Source organism: Callionymus lyra, chromosome 2 (genome assembly GCF_982586985.1).
Source record: "Callionymus lyra chromosome 2, fCalLyr1.hap1.1, whole genome shotgun sequence".
In the NCBI taxonomy this organism is placed as follows: Eukaryota; Metazoa; Chordata; class Actinopteri; order Syngnathiformes; family Callionymidae; genus Callionymus; species Callionymus lyra.
Window position 1 is genome coordinate 12,694,123 of NC_141819.1, and position 26,305 is coordinate 12,720,427.

General features: G+C 40.6%; 1 protein-coding gene across 4 annotated transcripts in view; it reads left to right on the forward strand.

Moving 5' to 3' along the window:
* LOC148085367 (arf-GAP with coiled-coil, ANK repeat and PH domain-containing protein 2-like) overlaps positions 1-26,305 on the forward strand; it is a 30,936-nt gene that overhangs the window by 3,480 nt on the left and 1,151 nt on the right. The window contains exons 2-24 of one of the 4 annotated variants that reach the window (XM_087783555.1): positions 6,393-6,450; positions 7,498-7,617; positions 8,044-8,097; positions 10,633-10,691; positions 10,782-10,965; positions 11,694-11,738; positions 11,813-11,908; positions 16,663-16,737; positions 17,759-17,770; positions 18,255-18,317; positions 19,648-19,760; positions 20,779-20,830; positions 20,909-21,009; positions 21,114-21,219; positions 21,283-21,491; positions 22,283-22,352; positions 22,408-22,502; positions 22,568-22,770; positions 22,957-23,058; positions 23,273-23,634; positions 23,695-23,804; positions 23,876-23,986; positions 24,256-24,317. In XM_087783555.1, the coding sequence (XP_087639681.1) occupies positions 6,393-6,450; positions 7,498-7,617; positions 8,044-8,097; positions 10,633-10,691; positions 10,782-10,965; positions 11,694-11,738; positions 11,813-11,908; positions 16,663-16,737; positions 17,759-17,770; positions 18,255-18,317; positions 19,648-19,760; positions 20,779-20,830; positions 20,909-21,009; positions 21,114-21,219; positions 21,283-21,491; positions 22,283-22,352; positions 22,408-22,502; positions 22,568-22,770; positions 22,957-23,058; positions 23,273-23,634; positions 23,695-23,804; positions 23,876-23,986; positions 24,256-24,317 (2,462 nt within the window). Of the gene's footprint in view, positions 1-6,392; positions 6,451-7,497; positions 7,618-8,043; positions 8,098-10,632; positions 10,692-10,781; positions 10,966-11,693; positions 11,739-11,812; positions 11,909-16,662; positions 16,738-17,758; positions 17,771-18,254; positions 18,318-19,647; positions 19,761-20,778; positions 20,831-20,908; positions 21,010-21,113; positions 21,492-22,282; positions 22,353-22,407; positions 22,503-22,567; positions 22,771-22,956; positions 23,059-23,272; positions 23,635-23,694; positions 23,805-23,875; positions 23,987-24,255; positions 24,318-26,305 lie in introns of all 4 variants that reach the window. The other 3 variants (XM_087783552.1, XM_087783551.1, XM_087783553.1) reach the window with 3 other exon arrangements.

Below are 26,305 nucleotides of genomic sequence, written 5' to 3' on the forward strand. Positions count from 1 at the left end.
GGCTCATATATGCTGTGATATGATTAAAACATACATTTTGTAAGTAAGTAATTCTTATTTGTATAGCACTTTTCTAGACCAGGGTCACAAAGCGCTTAAACAATCAAAACAATATTCAATAAAGTATATATTTTAAAGATCAAAATAAAACTGGTACTGTTTTTACATGATTCCTTTTTGTTTGTTAATTGACTTGGATAACTGAACTCATACAAAGTCGTTGAAATACAAGGCCAAGTTTCAATGATGGCAGTTGACTCAGTCGACTGCTTATCCAAAACCCAAGTCTTGCACCATTTAACACACAAGGCAGGGTCTCATGAGAGCACCTAGTACTGTTATTATGAGCTCTTTGTGTTGGTGTTTTCTGAGACTCCTGTGTTGTTCTCGGTGTTATCTTGACCTTTTAGGTATATATTTTATCTGGTATTGTTTTGTGACCCTGGTCTGGAAAAGCCCTCTACAAATATAAATTACTTATTTAATTAATAATGTAATGGGTCAATTTATTTAAGTTGTCATTACATGTAATACAACTTGGTTGGTTAATCTTGAAGCACTGGCTGAATGAGGAAAACTTTGAGTAAACTCTGGTGATCATTTCACTTTCAAATGAGTCATATTTCAAAGGGTGTACTGTCACTACTTTACAGAAAACCTAATGAGCAGGAAAGGTGAATCACTTAATAGATACTAAACAAATCTTTCAGGTGATAGATAGATGTATGTTTGGCCATTTTGTCAATAACAATGTATAACAATTATACTGTTATCAATACTCTATTTAACTGCCAAGTGTCATTTTTATCAGGAAACTGTTTCAGCGGTTTTTCTGTTTTGATGTACACAGTCCTTCGCACGACAATTGAAGTCTTTCCTCCTTAAGCGTAAATTGTGGCCTCAAAGCGGTCTGTTAAAAAAAACAAAAAACGTTGTACATTGCCACGCTACTCTGCTTCTTGGAATCCTTATGTCTGGTTTCACCCAACGTGGACGTCATGTGCTGCTTTTTTTCTGCTCTTCACATGCAAAGTCCATTTAATTAATGTTATACTTTAGCGTGTTAGCTTCAAAGTTTACAAAGCCCTTATTACCATGTTTTGAGTTAAAATAAATGACTTCAAAAGCAAACTTTTATGGTATTTTATAATTTATTGTAAGTATAACCTTTAACTTAAGTTATATTTCTATGGATTTTCTCGTATCATCTTTATTACTCTTGATATACCATTAAATAGTTTTGTAGTAAACAAACTAGTATGTATGTAAATGCACATCAAAACATTAACTTTTACACTGAATCAAGATACAAATATTTCTTGCTTAAGCACAAACCACAGATTTCTGTGTGCAAATGAAACCACAAGTGTTCATATTTCTCTTTGAGCCCAGTCTAATAACTTGAATTTAGATGACACATTAAATATGATGAATATATAAACCCTGGGATGTCTTTAATCTGAAATCCGGCAAGGATCACCATATACAAAAATGCTGTAGATGCACAATGTCATCGAGTGTTTTGGCCTTCGTGGGCGAGCGGTAAATTAGTCGAGGAAACATAAGAGCTGATAGAATTTCCCCTGAGCTGCTTTAGTCATGTATCTTTAGTCCCTGACCTCATCTGTTTGATGATGACTAGTCTTCATGTGGTGGTTTAAACCACACAGCAGGACATCACTCCCCCCCTTCATATCACTCTCAGTGCGCACTCTAACAATCACAGGATCTACGTCACTGGACTGAAACCATTCTTCAATTTTCCATCCAGTTTGCTCCTGTGTCACTTGATAGCAGCTGTTTGAATGTACAGTGGCAGAAAACATCAAAACATGTCCCCCCCCCACCCCTAACCCCTCTTTGAGTGACGGCTGCAGAATATGAAGGACGATCTTCAAAGTGTAATTCTGAGGATTATTGTGTTGCACTTCTAAACTGGATTGGTCACAGTCATTTAAAGTAAGCCGTCTGTGGGCTGGAATGATTCAAAGGATTTTTTGGGTGAAGCAACACAGGAAAATATAAATAGACATAGTGTTTGAAACCCATTTAGTTAAACATCGGAACTAATTATGACAACGCTGTTAATACTACCACAACATTAATAAAAACATGCTTGAAATGTAGATTTATTTAAATTTTCGAAAACTATTCCTCATGTCGGGACGTTACAGACGAGCAGTATGGAGGTATTTAGATGTTTTTAAGTGTCTTTTTGGACGACGATGAAGACAACTGGGCTCCGGTCGCTACACTAAAATGAACAAATGTTTTTCTCTAAAAGTGAACAGAAAATAATTCCAACCCTTAGTGGACATGAGGTTGAGTAGAAATTGAGATTTGAATTTTTCAGTAAATCATACCTTTTATTACATTAGTTGAAGACGAATTGTGTTTGTTTTAATATTTTAACTAATAATGATTCTTCAGCATCGGAAAGATTGATTTATTCAATTGATAATATGGGATGGTTGTCGTTTAGTTACAGATACTGTCCTCTCAAAAAGGAAAAAGAATACATTCCCAAGTCAAACTGACCTGTAGTTTCAGTAAGACCAGATAAAGCAGCTAATCCCAGCCAGTCTGGTGTTAGAAAATGTCTTCCACTCGAGAGGAAAGTGGGGTTAAAAAAGCAACGAGCAGATGGTCTCCCAAGTATTTAGGCTTATTTCTCTGGTCGGTGCGACAGACACACCCACACACAGACGGAGTGATGGTAATTTTGGCAGAAGGGATCCTAAACCCAGTACCTCAACTGGGACGTGGCCAATGGCAACATGGGGGGTCTGCAGTACTTTTTTGTTACAACATGGTTCTTGAATTACAGCACAAACAATGCTTTATGTGTTTCATGTAGTTCGAGCTGAAGATGCTTAAAGGTCATATCTCTTTGTGTTTTACCTCTTTACAGGATAATTAACTATTTTAACCAAGAAAAACTAATCATAATTTTAATTATTATTATTAAATTTAGTTAAATACTATAGAAGATAATGATTAATAAAAAGACAAAAATCGACATTTATATAAGCCTTGGAAACATGTAAAATCTTAATAGTGGTAGTTAAAAAAAACTATTAAAATGCTCTCAAATATCATTAAAAGTTTTTTTTTGAAGTATTAAATGTATCGCTATTGACCAATGCAAACCCTTTGTTACAGAACGACATAACTAGAGTCTTTTCGAAGCATTACTTTTAAAATATCACTGGCACATTAAAAGCAAACAAATGGTTTTTGAATACGATTTTTACGAGAGTTTGAAGTTTCTACATTTTACAAATGTGGCTTTTAATTTAAGAAAAAATGAATTTGAAACGCGCTGTTCATGACAATTATATTACGAAAGATTTTATTCGTCCAATTTAAAATGAGCCTCTTCTAAATTGAGGTGTTAAATTTTGTTACTTTGGTATCATACTATATTAACAAGTACTATTATCAAAGAAGCACAATTATGGTCAGTGAGGAAAGTGCAAATGTTTTTATTTTGTTGGTATTTCTTTTTTTTGTTTGTTGCCTGCTTGGATTGGAAAATTCAAAACAATTCTCAATTTATTTTACTTTCTGATGTATTTCTTATTGAGCAGTTGGCATTTAAGTTGTAATCTTTATTTTAACAACAACTTAAATTGTATCCACCAGGAATTTAAAGTAGTAATCTAAAAAGTTGCCCTGTTGTAGTGAAAAGGGATTTAAGTACCTTTTTTATAAAGAGATTCTCCATCCAAACTCGGAATGCTCTGGATCTATTCCAACGTGGGATCTTTGAAGCTGTGAAAACACCATTATTTTTTATCTGTAGCTGACCTTGCCCACGTCGGCCAGATTTCTACACTGCAAACAAAAGTCTAATGAGGAAAATCTGTGGAAGAAGTGGATAAAGTGTTTGCTTTAGTAAGTGTGTCGTGCAGGGAACTGTGTAGCGAATGAATGTTCAAAGAATATTTGCCTTTCTTTGATGTATTTCCACATGATCATCATCCAGGGTGACACTTTACATGCATTATTTTTCCGTTCTATTCAAATTACTGTGTTTACAGGATTTCTTGTACATGATGTTTATCCAGTTTTAGTCACAGATGAAGTACAAATATTTATTAATGTAGATATAATCCACAGGTTACTTGATATTGCAATTTCATGCTTTGGGTTTAATTTAAATCGGACTGTGTAATTCAAAATTGTAGCCATGTAGTCATCATTCAACTGCGTTTGTTACTAATGTGATTTGTTCCTGGACATACTTGCGGGACAAATATCAGAGATTGAAAAGGGACGGAGAGAAAAACCTTTCTTGTTATTTCTTAACCCCTTTTCTATTCCAATGATGAGACTATTTACTCTCCTAATTAATTTATATATTTTTTAATTGACAATACAAGACATTTTGTGTAAAAAAATCACTTTTTTTTGTCTTATTACTGATAACAAGTGATCAATTATGATATAATAAATCTTAAAGTGATGATGATTTTTGTCCTTTTTATTAAATTTTGCTTGTATTAAAGGTGTCGTTTCTGTTATATTTACGTTGTTGATACTTCTTCAGCTCTTGGTTGAGAACAAAACCCTAGCAGCTCATTATCAATCAAATTTAATTGAAGAACAACATGTGTTTTATTTTTCCTCTCCTAAGATGCATATACACGCCATCTTTAGTGGTATCCCTGTTACATACTCCTTCCACACGAAGCAAGGGAGAAGCAACATCCTACGACTTGGAAAGCTTCAACCGGCTTGAGGATGATGTTCAGCATTTACCAGGATTTAGTGTTTGGCCAGGAGCTTAAAGAAAAGACTGCAGCATTGAGGAGAGAATTAAGCACAACCACATTTTTTGTGTTCACCCGAGCTGCATTTAATCACTTCCTTCTCCAACTATGTTTAGAATGTGTCGCAACAACACATTCAAGGATCAACCTCATCCTGTGTCTTTGTCTTTTTAAATTGCTGTCTAAAAATGTGCTCATCGTTCCAGACACAATGATGGAGAAATACTTGGAATGTCTCCCTTTTTTTTTTTGAAATAGAGTGTATAATGGAATCCTTTATTTAAGTGTATCTTGTTAAAACACAGTAATTCTTGTTGTTTTTCCTCAGTAGTCACCAGATGTTTGTCGGTCCGCGTGGGACTACATTGACACTAAACAGCTGGAGGGGGTTTGGAGGATGTTGGGGTTTGCGCTGTCACTCTGAATCAAGTCTCTTTAATGGCATATAGAAATATAACATTTTATAATTGACCTGTACATTTATATTTCATTATGCAAGACTTTTGTTTGTGTATTATTGGCTACATATTTACATGTCATAGAAGCCATTTATTGCATAACATATTGGTTTCTTTGTTGGAAATTATGCAATACAAGTCGACGCAATAGCGTTATAGAAGGTCCTTCATCCCAACTGGTGTCAGGATATTTAACTCTTTACTTTAAATATCCTGATGTTAATCCGTAGTGTTTTTCTTCTCGTGTGTTTTTATTTTTTGTTTTTATTTTATTTTTATTTTATTTTATTTTTTATTTTATTCTGTTAATAGTGTTAATTTTTTTAATATTGTAAATAATTTGTATATTTTTAAGATCGTTTTATTTTATTATCTCTTTTTTTCCTTGCACTTTATTCTCATTGTGCTGTTGTAAAAGTGTGTTTCCCCTCTGGGGATGAATAAACGTATTCTATTCTATTCTATTCAATACATTTTCTGAAAGAAGCATTTAATAAATATTTTCTATATACTTAAATTTATTTATTTTATTCTAAGAGGGTGTCCAACTAAGTCGTCATTTTAAACCTAGCAAATTAATTGTAACAAGGGATTTACTTTTATATCTTATGAGGTCTTTAATAGTATTAATATCATATTTAATCGTATATACATGAGCTACACACGCTTGTGAAAGTATCCATAAACTGTCACTTGACTCTGGCGATCATGTTACCATGACGGTGTTCACTTAAGTTTAAAGTCCAAATCTATTGTGTTCTGATAAGATGTGCCATTAAGAAGATATGCTGTGTGATGTCATAAGGTATATACAGTTGAGATAAGGATATTGATTGGAAGTGTTTGAGTACCCATAACTCCTATAATAAATCAAAACATCATCCCTGGCAACCGTACTATTGCAGAGGAAGAAAGCAAACAAAATGTTTTTTTTTTTTTTTTTTTAACGTACAGCTTATAAAATGATTAATAATTCTGTTTGACCCTCGACTGGTACTGCTTCAATATTTTGGACCCTTGTGTGATTGAGTTAGTTCTAACCTAAATCTTCATTAAACACATAAAAATAACTTGATGTTTGCATAAGAATATTGTTAGTTGTGTTGCAACACACGTCGCGGTTGTCAACTGACCGTGATTTTTGTTTTTGTCTCGTCAGGGCGACCATAGAGGAAGTGGAGGGGGATGTGTGTGAACTGGAATCCAAGCTGGACAAAGTGAGTACCACCCATTAAAAGAAAAACGTGTTCTCTTGAAGGTTAATCCTGTTTGTTGGCTTGAGCGTGGTAACATTCTAATGGCTTCCTTTTTGTTTATAACCCAAATTAATTTTGTATCACTTACAAAATTGATTTATTCAAAAATAAAGATGCTATTTTAAGGGAGATTAACTATAGCTTTAATGCTTATTATTATTCTAATTACCCCAATCTTCTTTTAGTCATAAAGTATCTTTAACTGTTGATATTGTTGATCTATTCAGTCGACACCTCTTTAAACATATCTGGAAGTTCCCGTCGCATTGGTTGTGTTTTTTCCACGTGTCCTTTTTTTAGATTTCAGTCGGTTTTATAGTCCCTGACATGCTGCCTATAAATGCCCTATGACTGGAAAAGTCAGTAGCTGCACTTGTCACGGTGTACACGTGGACCAAAAACTTCCCTTTTTTCCGGACGAAGGCCTTGTGGTGTTGAGTGTTCACGAGCTGAAGGAAAAAGTCTGCTTTTTTGTTTTTCATTGTTCATGAGTCCCACCCTTCTCTTCACTCCACCCCCTTGTGACTCAGCCTCTTGCCCTCTGCTTGGAGAGGAAGGATCTGCTGTGAATGTTCGTGAGAGCTCGACCTGCGACTCTTGTGTCCAGGGGGAAAAATAAAAATAAAAATCCACATCAAGGTCACTTGTGAATATGAGTTTTGATCATTTTTGTCCAGTTAAAGTAGGTAGAATCGGTGCTACACGAGTTAACTTCTGGCTAGCGATGCTTTTATTTTGATAAAAACATGACTCCCCTTTTAAATATTTGGTTAAGATTATGAATTCGAGTCGTGAAATTCCGCTGCTCGGCTTGTGTGTCATCTGCTCTGTGGGCGTGCATGGAAATCCTCCAGGGATCGTGAGTGGATGTGTTTGCATAACCTGAAGTGATATTTGCCTTTTTTCTGACTCCGAATAATCCCTCAATGTATGACTGATTAAATATATATAAGCGTCTTATTCATCCGTCACGCGTCGCTCAAATGTGTTTGCTCTTCCTCCCTGTAGTTGGTAAAGTTGTGCATCGGGATGATTGATGCTGGGAAAGCTTACAACGCGGCCAATAGACAGTTTGTGAGCGGAATCCGAGAGCTGGCCCAGCAGTCCACCGAAGACGAGGTCATCGAGGTAATAGAAAACACTCTTCGCTTCCTAGGTTTTTTCAGATTCCCCCTTATTAAATAATTCAACAACACAACTTCATAAAACAACAAGTTTAGCAATATTAAAAGTACTCCAATAAAAATATGTTTTTTTGTCTGTCATCATCAGCCAAAAATTGCACTGCAAATAGTCCATTAAAGTCCCATTTATAGTGATTTTCTTAACCGTTACATTTTCTCTTTAATTTCCACTCTTCCCTTAACTAGCAGACCCTGTTTAAAGGTCTGAATCTTCTCTGCTACCAAAAGTGTTACTGAGGCAAACATTCTGAAATGTGAAGTTTCTTGCATTTTTCCTCCTCGTTTAAATAGTTTTTGCTTGAATGGTTTTGACTGAATCATTATCCTGCCCTGACAATGTCTTCATTTTCTTCTTCTTCTTCCTCAACAGTCCAGTCTGACCAAATTTGCTGAAAGCCTGCAGGAGATGGTCAACTATCACACGGTATGCTCATCCCCGCCGTGTGAAAACGGATGTTCCCTATTTTTTTTTTCTTCTTGAATTCCCAGTAGACAGCTGGGTGGTCATTAAACTCTGCTGGAGTGTCCACAAAAAGAAAAAAAAGAGATTTAGAGAGGAGCCTTAAGATGGGTTAAAGCTGGTGTCAGCAAAATAATGAATTAACTAAAAAATGTTTTTCTTTAGATTGAATCTTTTAAAAATGTGATACTTTCCTATAATCAGAACTTGCTTCAACTTTTAAATAAACACCATGGTTGGAAAAAAAAGATTTATCTTGGATATTCATTATACAATTAAACAAAAGAACTTCAACAACATTAGTTAAAAGTGGCCAAGAGTATCTCTCATACCAAGCTAGAGGTTGTAGCGTTCCACACATGAGCCTGAGAAACCTGGGTGTTGTATTTGACAAAGACATGTCTCTAGTACAACACTGCAGAAAACTGACCAGAAACTGTTTCCTTTAACTGAGAAAAATCTCTAAATGTAGGAAAATGGTGTCACAACACGATCTGGATCTTATAATCCATGTGTTTGTGTCTTCTCGTTTAGACTATTGCATTATTTTATTTTTGTGTCTAAACAAGAAGGATCTGTCTCACCTGCAGTTAATACAAAACTCTGCAGTGAGAATTCTGAGCCGCTCTAGTAGAAGAACTCACATTTCTCCGATCCTTAAAACTCTTCACTGGCTGCCAGTTTCTTTTAGGATAAATTTAAAAATTCTGGTTCTGACTTTCAGAGCAATTCATGGTCGGACTCCTCCTTACATCAGTGATCTGATCAAGCCTTACACCCCAGCTCGGGCTCTGAGGTCTGTGGATCAGAATCTACTGATGGTTCCTGAACAAGCTTCAGGACCAGAGGAGAGAAATCCTTCCAGACTGTTGCTCCTAAGCTTTGGAACGATCTTCCTATCCCTCTGTGTTTGATGATCCACTGACTCCTTCAAGAAACATCTTAAGACATTTTTATTTGTGCTTTATCCTATTTTTCTGGGACTCCTGTGTTTGTCTTTATGTTGTCTTGATCTTTTAAAGTATATATTTTAACTGTGTATTGTTTTTGATTGTTAAAGTCCTTTGTGACCCTGGTCTAGAAAGGCGCTTTACAAATAAATGTACTTTCTTCACTTACTTACAAATATAAAATAATTAGTCACTAAACAGGACGTATTAACTCTGAACCTAAAAATATAGTTTACTCATTGAATGATCACAAATCGTCTCATGACTTGAACAACGGATTTTCTTAGAATTTCTGCTTCTTGAGCTGCTGGTTTTAGTCCAAGTCTCTGACTCGTTCTGTACATCTTGGTACTTCTACATGCAAACAGACATCACTGTTTGGCATGATTCAATATTTTAAAAGAGACTTGATAAGCCTGTTCTACCGTGTCTCAGAACAAACCTAAATTGCCTCTGATATGACACGCTAGTCTACCGAGTGTCTGCAAGACCAGGGGTGTCCAGTTTCAAGATGATGTGAACAACTGAGGAAGTTCTTAATGACCGAAGCACAAGATGAACATCCACGAGTCTCCGTGTATTGACTTCCTAATTTAGGCAGCGTGAATCTTCGGTCTATTTTCGGTTCCCCAGATTTTCAAAAGAGTCGTCTCAAAAGTCTATTGGCACACATAAGAGAGTCCTGAGGCGGTGACTCAGCCGTGTGGACTGTGGTCAAGTCAGCTGACTGTCTCCATTTCCTGCTACTCAGCGACCTCCCGGCACATGATCTTCACTCAGACATAGTCCTGGATCTGTTCGTCACAGCGGGACCGCCACACTGCTCGTATTGTCGTCTCCCGAAAAACATCGATTCTAAAAACACATTTTTTTCTGAGCAAGACTCTCCGCAGCACATCCGAGAATCGGCAGATTACGACATTATGTCCTGGTTCAGTATTTGCAGGGTCAGCTTATTTTATTCTGCCTCCAACTGCACATCGTCATGTTGGGAAACATTGACATTCATTTACCATTAACATGAACCAGGACCTACTTTTCTACATAAATTATCTTTCCTTTTCGTCGAGCGTTGCTCCTGCTCTTTTAATTTTACACTGTAATTAGAATAGGAGTGTTTGTTTAAAAACATTTATTTTTCTTTTTTTTTATGAACCTTAATGTCTTGGGGAAAAAAGGCCCCAAAAATGGAGTAATCTGACATTTTTCTTTCACATATTTTTCATTTGAATGATCCCCTGATTCTACGTATTGGTTATTAAAGGTTCTAAAAAATCTAACCACTGAGATGCCATTTTTAACCCATCAAAAAGTGCCATTTTAAACAAAAAAATACATTTTCAACTTGGATTCAATTTATGAAACACGGGCCCCTGAATTTTTTTAATTTCAGGGGGAAAAAATTGCCTTAATGTGGGGAAAAAACGTAATTGGCAAATAAAAAACTGGGGAAAAAAGTGTAATATTTTGGGGGATGATGATGATGATGATGAATTCAAGTTGCGAGTCCGAGTAAAACATTTAATTTATTATTTTTTTAAATCGACAGATACTCTTCGATCAAGCCCAGAGATCCATCAAGACCCAGCTTCAAACCTTTGTAAAAGAGTGAGTATTGGTTCTGTCCAGTGAAATCTTTGCCCTGAAGGATTAAAAAAAAAAAAAAAAAAAAATTTATAAAATGTGTTCCTTTGACAGTGACATCCGCAAATTCAAAGAAGCCAAGAAGCAGTTCGACAAAGTGAGCGAGGAGAAGGAGACGGCTCTGATCAAGAACGCTCAGGCGCCGCGCAACAAGCAGCATGAGGTGGAAGAAGCCACCAACATCCTCACCGCCACCCGAAAGTGCTTCCGTCACATAGTCCTGGACTACGTCCTGCAAGTGAGATTCATCGTTTTCTTCTTCTTCTCCTGATTCTCGGCTCATTCAGCCCGACTCCCCCTCTCACCCCCACAAGGCCTGTTTTCAATTTTCCCTGCATCTTACCGGGAAGCTAAGATGTTTGATCCGTCTTGTTTCAGGGCTTAAACGCTGAGTCAGGGTTTTTGTAAAACCTTGCTCCATATACCAGTCAAGATGTAGCAGTTTTGTCCTCTTTGCAGAACCATTATTTTTAAAAGGTTTAAAGTGATGTCAAGAGAGACACAGTTGACTTCTTCTAAAACACAGAACAGTTACTGAAACTTTCACAGTAAATGTCGTGCGAATGAAATACGACTTAAACACACCGCTGGGCTTATGTGCCAAATCATATCAACAGAACAGTTTTTTTTCTCTCTTGACTCCTGCACACGAGTGCCCCGCAGCGCCCCCTAGTGTCAGTGTGAGGAACTTCTACCCAGTTATACAGTTACACTAAAACGTTATTTTCATCAAATTAATATAACTAAGGTGATTTTATAGCGTATTTAGTACTTAAGGAAATATAAATTGTACTTTTAATTTGATACTTAAAAAAAAAAAGTATGATTCAATAACAAAAATTGTGTTTGATTTGTGACCCCCTGAAAACAACCATAAACCTAAAAATCGATACAAACCTTCTGTGCTTTATTTTTAATATCATCTTTTCCAGTTCATCATTTGTGTTATTTGTTTTCATTTTGTAGATCAACGTCCTACAATCCAAGAGGAGATCGGAAATCCTGAAATCGGTTCGTGTCCTTCCGTTCCACTGGTCGAAAGTGTGAATCCTGATCGTTATTGACGATCAACTCCTTCTCCACAGATGCTGTCCTTCATGTACGCCCACTTGACCTTCTTCCACCAAGGATATGACCTCTTCAGTGAACTACAGCCTCTAATGAAACAACTCGGCGGGCAGGTAACGTCATGTCGTCGATCTTGTACACGTTTAATGACAAAATGGTCTCATTTTCAATACTTTTTTAAAATGGTATAGTGAGGTCTGAGCTGATGATCTCAGCATAGAAACACACCTGAGATTAACCAACTTTCCTTAGCCAGTCTTGGTTTTTACTAAATCTTCAAATCTTGGTGGATGTTCAAATACCATACGTAATTGGAATATCATCCCTTTTTGTTGAATTACACTCACACTCTCATTAAGACGTGAGTTCCAGATTGTTCGTCAATCACAAAGATTGAAAAAAGTTCACTGTTTTTTTTCCCTTAAAAAGAGTTTGATATCTCAAGAAGTTGATCTGTATAACCCTTGTGTCATCTCAGGGTGAAGGTGACCCGAAAGCCCGAAACCAATGTGTTTGTGGTGTCCCTTGTGTTGTCTCCGAGGTCAAGGTGAACGACCTCCCTTGCTTCCAGAAATACATATGCAGTGGTGGAACCAGAGACAACACAAGGGATACCTCAGACACATTTGTTTTCGGGTCACCTTGACCCTGAGATAACACAAGGGTTAAATGCAGATGTAAATACTATATTCTCCCTACTTTTTATTTCCGATTTCCTATTCACAGTGAGGCCACTACTGAACTTTTGAGGAGTTGGACCCTTTAGTGCCATCATTAGTGCGTCATTGATTTAGCAAATGAAACAATTGGTGAAACTTTATTTATTTCCCAGCTTTCTTTTTGTTATGCAACTCAAAGTATATACTGTATATATATACATACGGTGGTCTGGTATCTGGTCCTGACGAGCAGTTGAAGATAAACCAATCAAACTTGGTAACAGTGTCTGTGTATTGTTGTTTAATCTACACCAGTCGTGGACAACGGTCGACCCCGGGTTCACAAGCAGCTCTTTGACTGTAGTCGTCAAACTATACTAACTGCTCATGTAAAAATGTTTCATTATTTCTTTGAACTCTTTCTAAATTATTATTACTAGTCTTTCAAAATAAGAAACAGAAGCTATTTCATCATATTTACTTTAATTTACTTATTTCCTTTGTGATTAATATTACAATGAATTGCATGTAAAATTAAAGGCACAACAATAAAGAAGTATTATAATTAGTAAGTTAGTATTATAATAAATTCATATTTTTTCCCTTGTGTTTCTGCCGGCGTCTCGGAACCGTCAGTGTTATTTATGTGACCTTATAAGAAAAAAGTAATGCTTACCCCGGTCTGACATTTTGAGGTCTGCTGCTGAGATGATTTGTTGTCTGAGGATCTGCTTTGTTTATATTGCCGCTTCCCTCTAATTTAACACTTGGAGTGCCGCTCTGGACGAGACTCGGCCGCACCGTTGACTGTAAACTTGTTCAAACATTTTAGAGTTATTTCGGTGAAGTGGCAGCAGTAGAGTTGTTTACTGTAAACACTGCCTGAGGTAAACCAGGTAAGAAGGATTTGGTCGTTCAGTATTACTAGTAAGAATCAACATCGTGGTTCTTGTCGGCTTCCTAGTCCTCTGATAAACAACCCTCCCTCGGAGATCCAGGACTTGTGACTGTACCACGATGATTGAAGCTACACCCTCGCTTCAGGAATGAGGAAGAAAAGCATCCAGAGGGCAAGAAAAAGGGTTTCCCACAGCCTTGTGTGCAGTCAGCTGAGGCAGATGAACCCGGAGATGGTGCGGAAGGTCTCGGAATATTGACCTGATTCTTTCGAGTGAGCATTTTGGATCGAACCGACATGGAGGAAAAGATGAGACTTCATCCAGGGACGAGCGAGAGAATTTCGTGGTGATGATTCTGACGAGATCTGGCTCTGAAGGAGGACACACAGGAGCAGAGAAGGAGGCTTTTTTTTGGCGGCAGCTTCTAAAATGAGGCAACACAAACGTGATTTGAAGAAAGAGCAGTCGGAGATGATGGAGTGATCCTGAGGCCATCGCTTTGAGATGAGTCTTGAAACGCATGGCATCGTAATTCTATATTTAGAACCGTGAAACATAAGAGAAGGATCTTAAGATATTCCCTCTGAAAGAATCATGAAGCTCAAGAAGATGGAGAGCTTCTGCAGGGAGATGTGGAGGAGCTGTCAGCAGGTTGGTTCATTGATGGCGTGATTGTTCTGGTTTACATGGTAACATTGGGGAGCAAGTAATGGGCCCCGATATTTACAGTGACTGTCATTTGATTCATATGAGCCAATATTATTTATTTTAATTGTATTATGAATAATAAAATAACTTTTGAGGAAAATATTAAAATGTAAAACCACTTAATTTGATTTTTCTTTCTTTCTATTTAGAAATAAATGAGTGAGATATGATAATTAAAAAAAAAAAACGTCCTATGATGCATTTTTAAAGGATTAATATGACTACACTTCGCCTGGGTCTTGTTTAAAGGCTTTCAGGGTTTTTTAAATGTCTTTTCAATTGACTATCATATCAGTAAATGCATCAGAAAAAGTGTTTTATTTTATTATAAATTATTATTATTATAATTTTAAGTTTGTACATTTTCTCTTCATGGACTATAATTTAAAAAAAAAAGATCCGAGTTAAAATTAAACTTTCAAAAATGCCTTAAATGTTAAGATAAGATCAAAGACAAGTTACAGTAACTTTTTAGTTTTCCTTTTCCACACTTGACCACACACTGGTAAGCTTGGTCTGTGAAACTAAATATTTTTCCACGGCACAGTTTCAAATCATCATTTTTTCGAGGGGGGATGTTTGTGTTTATTCCATGTTTGATTTCATCGCGGTCAGGAAGTTTGAAGCACAAATAATCAAACTCTATCACGAGGCATCCGTCAGAGTCGAGAAGAGCACCACGGCCGGTGACTCCTGTCACAAAGTATGCTCAGAAAACGCCGTATGCGTGTACAAACGTGTCTCTGTGCAGACGTAGATACGTGGTCTGAGCAGACGAGTTGTTTTGGATGTGATGGAGGCGAACGTTTTCTCATCTGATGGTATCAGGCGACCGCTCTGCCGTCCACCCATTTCCTCCGCAGAGACAACAAAAGCTGACTTCTCTGCGTACTTTACATGAGATCATGGCTGCTTCAGATTTTATCTTATTGTACCTGAAGAATGCAGGACCTTCAAAGCTTTTAACCAACACACACATGATGAGTCTCAGAATGAATCTTCTCAAACCTTAAGCAGTCGTTTTGCATCGATCTTAACCTCTTCTTCACGTGTTCCTTCTACGTCGTCATGACCCCTGCGCCCCAAACGAAATACTGATCTCTTTGTCTGCATCGATCTGGGTCACATCGTGGCTGAAGGGCAGCGTCACACGCTCACCCCGGGCTCTCCAAGATGAACTTTTTTTTGGTCAGCAAAAAATAGTCCTTGCATCTGGGCGCATGACGCTCACACCGAGATAAAAAATCCCTTTTTGAAAATAAAATCCCACATGATACGGATTCCACACAAACTTGGAGAGTTTGGAGCTGGGGTCTCAGATTAGTGGGGTGATGTTCTGCAGTCCACCTTCCAAGTTTAGTACTTGTAGCAAAAGAGAGTGCTCTGCCACACAACACTAGCTGGATCCTAATGGACTGTGACAGCAGCTGCTTGGTTCATGGAGCAGATGCATCATCCAGATACTTGGACCCATTACCTCAGGACCTACTGTGTCTTTACTACTGTGTTGTCACTTAAAGGGCAACTAACGTTGATTCAAGTGCGTCTTAAATGGATGTCGGACTTTAAAATGATCTTAAGCTCCTCCCACTTAAAACACTTTGTTTTTCTGGAGATGAAATCTTGTTTAACATAACCCACACCCACACTGTTGTGACATGTCAAACATCAGGGTTTGCCACGACTCGTCATCAATCACGGAACTTCTAATATCCAAAGGACTCGAGGACTCGTTGTATAAACAAAGCGGGGTGTGATTACAGCTAAATAGGAATCTCTAATGAGTTTAAAAAGCAACTAATATTTCATTTAAATGCGTCTTAAATAGATGGTTCAAACATGGAAGTTTGTCACCGAGTGTCATCAATCCGGGATGTCTCCACCTACAAGGGTCTCGTTGTATAAACAAAGCGGGCGTGATTACAACTAGCTGGAGGAGTGAAGCCATTATTACGTCATAATGGACTCCCCTCTCGTAACCTCTCGTTTTCCCAGATTTACGACTAACTTTATAAAGTAATGAGTTCAAAACATGGTCATGATGAGGGACTTACTGCATCTTGGAGAGGAAGACTTCAACATTTGAAACATGTGAGTGAGTCAGTCATACCAAGTCTCAACGCCAGGTGATCCCACAACTTAATTGAGGATGAAAACTTGGGTGTGTTCTTACAGCCTGTAGCTCCATTCTGTGTTCTTTCTGACCAGCTCGAAGATGGAAGCTGCAAAAAAACCCAACTGTCCTTGTTAGAGCCATCTTATCTCAACATGCTTTGTGTTTTGAAATGTAATATGAGGAACTGACGCACGGGTGTTCCGCTCTCCAAAATAGTTTGTGACTGTCCCTTCCTTCTAAACGGCTTCCAAAACAAGTAAACAGATATTGGCTTCATCACTGTTGCCAAAACTCTGTACAATTTTTGACAAAATTGTTAAAAAAAAATTTTTTTTTTTTTTTTTTTAGTGACTTAATTGAATTCCCAGTTGACTGTAATAACCTCAACTTCTTGTGGGTCACGTTGCATATTATCACTAGCCAAAAGAAAGTACCGTCCATTGACGGGTCGTGACCGGTGTCGCTAATATATTCTACTTTTGCAGTTGGACCTGCTGGTGGTGGACGCTGCCAAGGAGAAGAGGGACATGGAGCAGAAACATTCCACCATTCAACAGAAGGTACTCCTGCTCCCTTGAGACCCGCGAACATGTCGAGTGTATTACAAGTCAAACAAGACCGGATCAGTGTCCGGGGCCTGGTTTCATTACAAAGTAATCCAGCAGAGCTCAGGGGGGATCGAGTCGGTGACCTCGGTCTCTGAGCGTGGCCGCACAAGCCTGAGGGAACATGGCGGTGGTTACCACCTGATCAACCTTTAGAGGGGGCTTTAAAACCGGATCAAAGATCAATCTTGGATGAGAAAAACTTTATTTTTTTGCAAGAGTCCTGCAGGTGTAAGTAAATCCAGGAGGAATGATGTCAGAGTCCATCTATTATTGACCGAAACAAGCTCGGATTCCAGCGGAAGTTCTTGTAACTTCCAGTCGACTCCTCTTCTTAACACTGTTCATCCAACAATTACATTTCTTAAGTGTCTGGTTAATAACTATTGTCAGGAGCCATTGACACTAAAATGATTGAAAAATATCCTTAATAAACGCTGAGAACCTTAAAGAAAAATAATTATCTTTTTTTTTAAAAACTTATTAATTTTGATGGACAAGAAGTACTTGGTTCTCTTCAGCATATCTCAAAACTCTGTTGATCAGATTTCGAACGCTATACTTCCAGCCTGGCGTGAGCAGCTCTGTTGTCAATTTGTAATTAAGTGTGACTCGTGATAACAGCTCGACCTCCACGAGAGTCCACACTTAACTCTCTGTTTCCACGTCCTCTGGGGCAGCAAAGTCGCCCCAATGTAAACAAATGGTTGGGAGGCAACATGTATTTCCAACTGTATTTAAAAGTCTCTTCACTGAATTAAAGAGTTGTAAACATATATGGTGCATTTAAACGTGTAGGACAAATGAATGTTTAAGGAAAAACTAAGCTTTAAAATGTAATTAAACTAATATATGAATAGCACAATTATACGAGTGATGAAGTCTTCTTTGGTCTGTGTTGACACTTCTTCATCTTCCTTCTTCCTTTATCTGCCTAACAAACCTTCTCTCTCTTCTGTTCTTCCTCTGACGTCAGGCTGCTCTGCAGGTAAGCTGTCGTTCTTCCTCTCATTCTTCTTCCTCATCATCTTAAATTAAAGTGAGTTGGATCCTCCCTGCATTATTCATGGTGTCGCGGTCACGGAGCGTGACGTGTCGGAGGAGAGGTTTGGTTTACATGCTCACAAACTTCTCTCTAATCCTGAAGTTTACGACACTTAAAATATCAATTGTGCGTCGCCGTGGTGACGAAGGAGATAGACGAGAGGAGGAGCTGGTGACGAGCGTCTCCGAGCTCACGTGACCCGAACGCGTAATGTTTTGCTCGTCGCTCCGACGATGTCATTGAGATGATTCCAGCTCCTCCGTGCACTGCTCTCACGTGCACGTCCTGCTGCGCTAACCATAGCCGGATATGAAGATTTTCAGTCGCTTTCACTACGTCTGGTACCTGGTGAGGCGTTTCATCTCTTGTGTCAAAAACACTTTTTCTTTTTTTTTTTGCTCTCTTGCCCGTGTGTGTGCTGTCGTAGGACGCGACGGAGCGCGAGGCTTTACCCGACTTCCGCAACTTTTGTGCGTGGAGGTCGACCTCCGTACGTACAGACGCTGCATTGATTTCCGTTTGACTTTCCAGTTGATCCTCCCGTCCCCCCCCCCCATGTCCCCCCACTGTGGGGCCCCTCCTGCACTGCAGTGTTGTGTTGTTCTGCACTTTTGTTTGTGTGTTTGGATTGTGCAGCATGATTTATTGTTTGATTTTATATGTATTTATATGTGAGTGACATAGTCTTTGTTTCGGCTTTTGTGCTGGTGTGCATCAATGACGGCTTAAAAAAACAAAACATACATACATTCATTATATTTATTTAAATGGAAACTATTGTAGATTTAAGTGTCTTAAATAGATGTTGGACTCTATTGTATCATCAGTGTCTCTCTTTTCATTTAAATATTTATGGTTTTAAGCCCTGACCACTAAAAAACACTTTTTCTGGCGATTAAAACTTGTTTACCATAACCGTTGATTGGTCAATCATGGAGGTTTGTCTCCGCATGTCATCAATCCAGGAAGTGTCCACCTCCAAGGGACTCGTTGTATAAACAAAGCGGGGCGTGATTACAGCTGGCTGGAGGAGGAGTGAAGCCATTATTACGTTATTATTGACTTCGCTCTCGTAACCTCTTGTTTGCCCAGATTTCATACGGGAAAGAACTTTAAAAAGTAATAAGATGGGAGTCAGGAGAGTTGGAGTTTCACATAAGTTGCAATTTCAAAAAATTGTGATGACGGAATATTTAGTCATTTTATGTGGTTGATTGAAAATCATAGTAGATTAATGCTCATGTTGATATTGCGGACTATAAAGATGTCAATGGAGACGATACATGTCAACAACTAGACTGAAGACTTTGGCCCCTTGTCTGTTGAGTTTGACTCCCGTGATCCAGAGGATCACAAATGCACATCAAAACCACAGGGTGGAGCTATTAACATTTTTGACTTGATAAAGTGGTTCGTGCTGCAGCGTAACTGCAAGAGGTTGCGGGTTGAAATTCTTTACTGGAAACCTTTCCAGCGTGTCCCTGTTTTCACTAAAAGGTAACGGTTGTCTGCAAAGGGTAAATTCAGCACCGGGTTCATCATTTTGTTGGTGGTGTTGTGTTGTAGGATATTTAAAGACCACCTGACACGGTGACAGACTCGCAGCAGGATTTACTCAGGTGCTAAAAATAAACGGATTAATCCTCGTGGTTCAGTGTGTGATGTGTGTAGATGACGTGCGGTGCATGAACTCTGACCGGATCACACCGGTCAACAAAAGTGTGTCGGGGGGGGGGGGGGAAAACAACGTGCATTTCATCAAGAACTGACTTTAGATGTTGTCGTAGCATCATCTTCATTTGCTCTGTATCTGTATCCAGGACTTCTCCAACGATGACACCAAGCTGGAGTACAACGTGGACGCGGACAATGGGATCGCCATGGAGGGTTACCTGTTCAAGAGAGCCAGCAACGCCTTCAAGACGTGGAACAGGTGAGACCTGGAGAACTTTGACACTCAATATCCGCTGATGAGTTTCACTCAATCACAGAAATGAAATTCTTAAAAAGATGTCAAGAAAGATGATCATTTATTTTTCTTTATCATGTTCATGGAGTAAACTATCCTTCCTTTTCCCTCCTTTTCTTTATTTGTGTTGAAAAATGTCCATCGTTTTGTAAAATCAAAGATTTTCACTTAGCATTTGTATCAAACTTGATTTGCACAATTAAATCCTGGATTCCGTTGGATCCTTAACCCTTGTGTTATCTTAGGGTCAAGGTGACCTGGAGGGCTGAAAACAAATGTGTTTAATGTATCCATTGTGTTGTCTCTGGGTAAACACATTTGTTTTCAGACCTGCGGGTCACCTTGACCCTGAGATAACACAAGGGTAAAAACATATTTAAAGGCATGGTGTTCTTGAATCTTAATTGTGTCGTTTAAGACATTTTAATGCCAAATTCAATTTTATGTTCATTTCATATACATCCATATATATATTATTTACTGTATATCAGTACGCCCAAGTTTTTTATGGACCCAAAAAAGTCACAACTTTTAGACGAGAAAAACAAGTCTTATTTTAAAATAAACATTTGGGGTTAAAATGTCCCTAAACATATGTAATTAATGTCTTTCATTTTATTGTCGAGTTGGTTCGTAGGAGAAGTCCTAGTCTTAAAAGTCCTGATTATTAAACTGTCCTTAAGCTGTAGGGACCTTATTAATGATTAATATGAACTTCTTAAACAAAAATGTGTCTTTATATCGATGTTTTTCTTTGATTAAGACATTTAATTTAAAAATAAATGTCCTGCGAAAGCTTAAACTATTTCCTCCATAAAACTCTTCAGTAAAACCATCATTTATTCAACCTTGTTTTCACACCAGACTTCTTTAAAGGTTAAAAAAAATAAGCACTAAATTTCCAGATCGAAGCATAAAAGTGTGACTTCCTCTACAGGCTGAAATATATTCCAGTGGTTCAAAGTGTCTCATCTGATTGCAGGCGCTGGTTCTCCATCCAAAACAACCAGCTGGTTTACCAGAAGAAGTTCAAGGTAGGTCGACTGTAAAGCTAAAGATTTATCATGAGAGGGATAAAAACTGGTTTCTGATCCAAACGTGTGCTTCTCCAGGACAACCCCACCGTGGTGGTGGAGGATCTGAGGTTGTGCACGGTCAAGCACTGCGAGGACATCGAGCGGCGCTTCTGTTTCGAGGTGGTGTCGCCCACCAAGTGAGTTGAACACACATGGAGAGGAACCGATCGTCCGCCCACCGTTCTTTAGAAAAGCTCGGCTCACTCCCACTCGCGCCTGATGAAACCTTCTCCGTCGACAGGAGCTGCATGATGCAAGCCGACTCCGAGAAGCTGCGACAGGCCTGGATCAAGGCCGTCCAGAACAGCATCGCCACCGCCTTCCGGGACAAGGGGGACGACGGCGAGGTAAGAGATTCTGAGCCACGGCTCGGCAAAAACGTGGGTCTAAATAACACGTTTTTCCTGCAGAAGCTGGACAGGAAGTCCTCCACCTCCACCGGGAGTCTGGACTCGGGTGGGGAGCCCAAAGAGAAGGTCCTGAAGGGAGAGAGCGCCCTGCAAAAGGTCCTGGCCATCCCGGGGAACTCCTGCTGCTGCGACTGTGGACAACCGGATCCAAGATGGGCCAGCATTAACCTGGGCATCACCCTCTGTATACAGTGCTCCGGCATACACAGGTGAAGTCCTGCTCAGGTCAAGTGTGGCCCTTTTTGGAGCCTCATCCTTAAAGAACTCATGTTAAAGTCAACTAATGACTAATGGCACCTTTCATGTTTCAAATGTTGAAGTCTTCCTCTCCAAGATGCAGTAAGTCTCTCATCATGACCATGTTTTCAACTTATTACTTTATAAAGTTCTCCCCCGTCTGAAATCTGGGCGAACGAGAGGTTACGAGAGCGGAGTCCATTATGACGTAATAATGGCTTCACTCCTCCTCCAGCCAGCTGTAATCACACCCGCTTTGTTTATACAACAAGTCCCTTGGAGGTGGAGACTTCCAGGATTGATGACACGCAGTGACAAACCTCCATGTTTGACCAATCTATTTAAGTGGCACTTAAATCAAATATTAGTTGCTTTGTAAACTCGTTAGAGATTCATGTTTTATATTTTTGCAATGACTCATCAATATTTCTCTTCTTGAATATTATAGTTCAAATATGAAGTTGTGTGTTTTAGGTTAAAGTTTTTTAGATTCTTATTTCACCATAATTACAATCAAGTGTTTTTTTTTAAGTCTCCAGAAGAGGGCGCTGCTGTGTTACAACAGGACATGTCAAAAGATTGTCACAGATGGAAGAAATTTGATTTTACCCAAAATAATTCTGAGAATCTGACTCTGTTTTAATATTAATCTAAGGAACTTTTTTTGTTAATTCTCAGTGAATCCTTCATGTATTCATTGATCTCCTCCTGTGAGGTCATTGTCATGTCCTTCAACGTCCTTCATCTTTTGCTTCCTCTGCAGGAGTCTGGGAGTTCATTTCTCCAAGGTCAGATCTTTGACCTTGGACACCTGGGAGCCTGAACTCCTCAAGGTGAGCGAAGGAAAGCGATCGTACGAGGATATGTTCTCATCACGACTCTCCACAGCTCATGTGTGAACTGGGGAACGGGGTCGTCAACCAGATCTACGAGGCCCGGAGAGAGGAGCTGGGGTCCAGGAAGCCTCAGTCGGGAGACCCCAGGTGACGTCACGACTCGGAGCCCCAGACGGAAGGTTCTTGTACTGACTGGAGGTTCTGTTCCCCAGACACGAGGTGGAGTCCTACATCAAAGCCAAGTACGTGGACCGACGCTTCGTGCGGCGGCCGTCGGACGAGGAGCTCCGGACCAAAGTGGTCTCCCTCACCAAGCAGGAGAAGAGGCTCAGCAGCAGCTCGGACCACATGCCCCCCCGACCGCCTCCGCCCACCCCCAAACTCAGACCCGGGTCCAACTCGTCCGGACAATCCGGTCAGTCTCCTTTTTTTCTCGTTTTGAGAGTTCTGAGCTTGAAGCTTCCTCCCGTCTCTGAGCCTCCCATCCTCTCTCTGGCTTCTGACTAACCCTGCTTCCATCGCCTCTCTTGACCCCCCTCTGACCCCCGCCCGACCCCCCACACTCGTCTCCTCCCCCCCCCCCCCCCCCCCCCCTGCGTAGCTGCTGCCGGCGGCTCGGAAAAGCGCCGCGACTCTCTCTTCTGTGCCGACGAGCTTGACTCGCTCTTCTCCTACTTTGACAACTCCTCCAAACTCAGGAGCAGTAAGTACTGTTTCAGCAGCTTCTCGTGCCCTGCTCTCCATCCCTCCTGCACCTCCTCCTCCTCCTCCTCCTCACCTCCGTCGCTCCTCACACGCTTTGTCTTTTTCTTTTCGCCGCTACTGATGCTATGACTCAGGGGGGAGATGAAAGTAACATCCGACAAAAACCCGAAGTTCTCCATTTTTTTGAAAGTGGATTTTCTTTGTCCCTTCAGAGAAAAGTGCCGACAGCGGCATCCAGAACAGCGCCGATGGAAGCCGGGAGATGCTGGTCGTCCCCGCCGTCATCGTTGCCACCGACAACCCGCCCAACGCCGCCGACAACCCGCCCGACGACGCCGCCGCCGCCGCCGAGGTGCCGCCCATGCCGATGCCGTCCTCGCTGCCTCCTCCGTCCCCCTGCAAGGAGCTGGTCTTCTACGAGCCCAAGGAGTACAGTCAGGGTCTGCAGCTCTACTGGGCCTCGTGCGCCCGCAGCCTGCCCGACATGTCCGAGGCCCTGGCCCACGGCGCCGAGGTCAACTGGGTCAACACGGACGACGAGAAGCGGACGCCGCTCATCATGGCGGTCCAGGGGGTGAGTCCAAGACTCCCTTTTTGTCCGGAGATCTCGGAGTAAGAACTCCTCGTCCTTCAGGGGTCTCTGGTCGCCTGCGAGTTCCTGCTGCAGAACGCGGCCAACGTGAACCAGCAGGACGCTCAGGGTCGAGGCCCGCTGCACCACGCCACCATGCTGGGACACACAGGGTCGGTACCGCCTCCCTCTCACCTCACCTGACCCCCCACCAGCCTCCTAACTCCTCCCGTCTTTATTTCAGGCAAGTGTGTTTGTTCCTGAAGCGAGGAGCCAATCAGAACGCGGCGGACATCGACGAGAAGACGCCTCTGTCCATCGCGGTGGACGCCGCCAACGCCGACATCGTCACGCTGTGAGTTTTTTTAAAAATAAATAAATTTGAAAAACGTCATGTTTGAAGACGATTATGATGATAAAGAAACACTCGCTGTGGTGATGAGAAAAAAAAATCAACGTGTTGTTCTCCAAACGGCCACTAGATGGAGCGCCTGCTTCATCTTCTTCTCATTGACTTTTAGAATCAGTGAATAAAGTCTTTCGTTTAAAGTGTATTTATGAGGTCAAAGATCAAGTAGAAACTAACGATTTAATTAACTTTACGTGTTTCCTCTGTGTGCACAGGCTGCGACTGGCCAAGATGAACGAGGAGATGCGGGAGGCCGAGGGTCCGTACAGCCAGTCAGGTCAATACAGCAGCAACAGTCCCACAGAGATGCAGTACAGGAAGTGCATGCAGGAGTTCATCAGCCTGCAGCTCGATGAAACCTAAGGGTTCTGGTCTCATGATGATGATGATGATGGGGGGGTGCAGTGGGGGGGGTGCAGTGGGCCACCAACTCTTGTCGTCAATCAACATCGTTTCATCCCAAACCTTCCCTTTAAACCCGGAGAGTCGTGAGCGGCTGGTTTGAAGCGACACTGTGATGCGTTCAAGTCACTTGAAAAAAAAGACTGTACATTTTCAATCTGACCTCAGGTCAGTGTCGCGTCGAACCAGCACATTCCTCCGTCCCAGTCTTACTGCGAGAGTATTTTATAGAGTCCGGTGGCACCGATGCAGAGATTTTATTTTGAAATCCCAGTGTCCACTTCCTGTCGCGACACAAAAGGGCCTTTTTTTTCTGTGGTCGTCTCTCGAGGAGCAGGAAGTGCAATAACGAGTGGAGGCCGCGTGCACGCCACCGGTCGGCAGTGGTCAGTACCCGATCCAATCCTCGACTGCGTTGAATTTGATTTTTTTAAAGTGTCGTGTGGACGTGAACCTCAGTCTAGAGACGTTTAATCCTATTTAATAATATCTATATTTTTAACTGAAGCTCCTGTCAATCATCAGGAGTGGGAGGGACCTGCACAGGAAGTTGTCGGAGGATGAATGTCATTCGAGGGACGAGTGTCTTTTCTTTGTTTCCTGCCAGAGTTTGTGCCTTTCTTCTGTTTCTTCTGTTCTTTCTCTGAACTGCTCAACTGTACGTCTGTAAATACGAGCTGCACTTTAAACTCAATACAGTTGTTGAGACAAACTGACCTGGGATCTGGTCTCTTCTTTCTGAGTCTGTTTTCCTCCTTCCTCTCCAGCCACGTCTGAACTCTCACAGGTACGGCTGACTTTCTTCTTCCTGCTGCACCTGTTCACACCTGTGATCCGTGTTCACACCTGTGATCCGTGTTCACACCTGTGATCCGTGTTCACACCTGTGATCCGTGTTCACACCTGTGATCCGTGTTCACACCTGTGATCCGTGTTCACACCTGTGATCCGTGTTCACACCTGTGATCTTTGTTTCACTTTTAGTACCATGACTCTCAGCTTTAGTTCACTTAGATACCATGACTCATGACTTCACTTAGATACCATGACTCTGAGCTCTAGTTCATGTAGATACCATGACTCATGACTTCACTTGGGTACCATGACTCGGAATTTAGTTCACTTAAGATACCATGACTCATGACTTCACTTAGATACCATGACTCTGAGCTCTAGTTCACGTAGATACCATGACTCATGACTTCACTTGGGTACCATGACTCGGAATTTAGTTCACTTAAGATACCATGACTCATGACTTCACTTAGATACCATGACTCTGAGCTCTAGTTCACGTAGATACCATGACTCGGAATTTAGTTCACTTAGATACCATGACTCTGAGCTTTAGTTCACGTAGATACCATGACTCATGACTTCACTTGGGTACCATGGTTGGAGATTTAGTTCACTTGGATACCATGACTCTGAGCTCTAGTGCACTTAGATACCATGACTCATGACTTCACTTGGGTACCATGACTCTGAGCTTTAGTTCATGTAGATACCATGACTCATGACTTCACTTGGGTACCATGACTCTGAGGTTTAGTTCACTTAGATACCATGACTCTGAGCTTTAGTTCACGTAGATACCATGACTCATGACTTCACTTAGGTACCATGACTCTGAGGTTTAGTTCACGTAGATACCATGACTCTGAGCTTTAGTTCACGTAGATACTATGACTCATGACTTCACTTAGGTACCATGACTCGGAGCTTTAGTTCACTTAGATACCATGACTCTGAGCTTTAGTTCACGTAGATACTATGACTCAGGACTTCACGTAGATACCATGACTCATGACTCATGACTTCACTTAGGTACCATGACTCGGAGGTTTAGTTCACGTAGATACC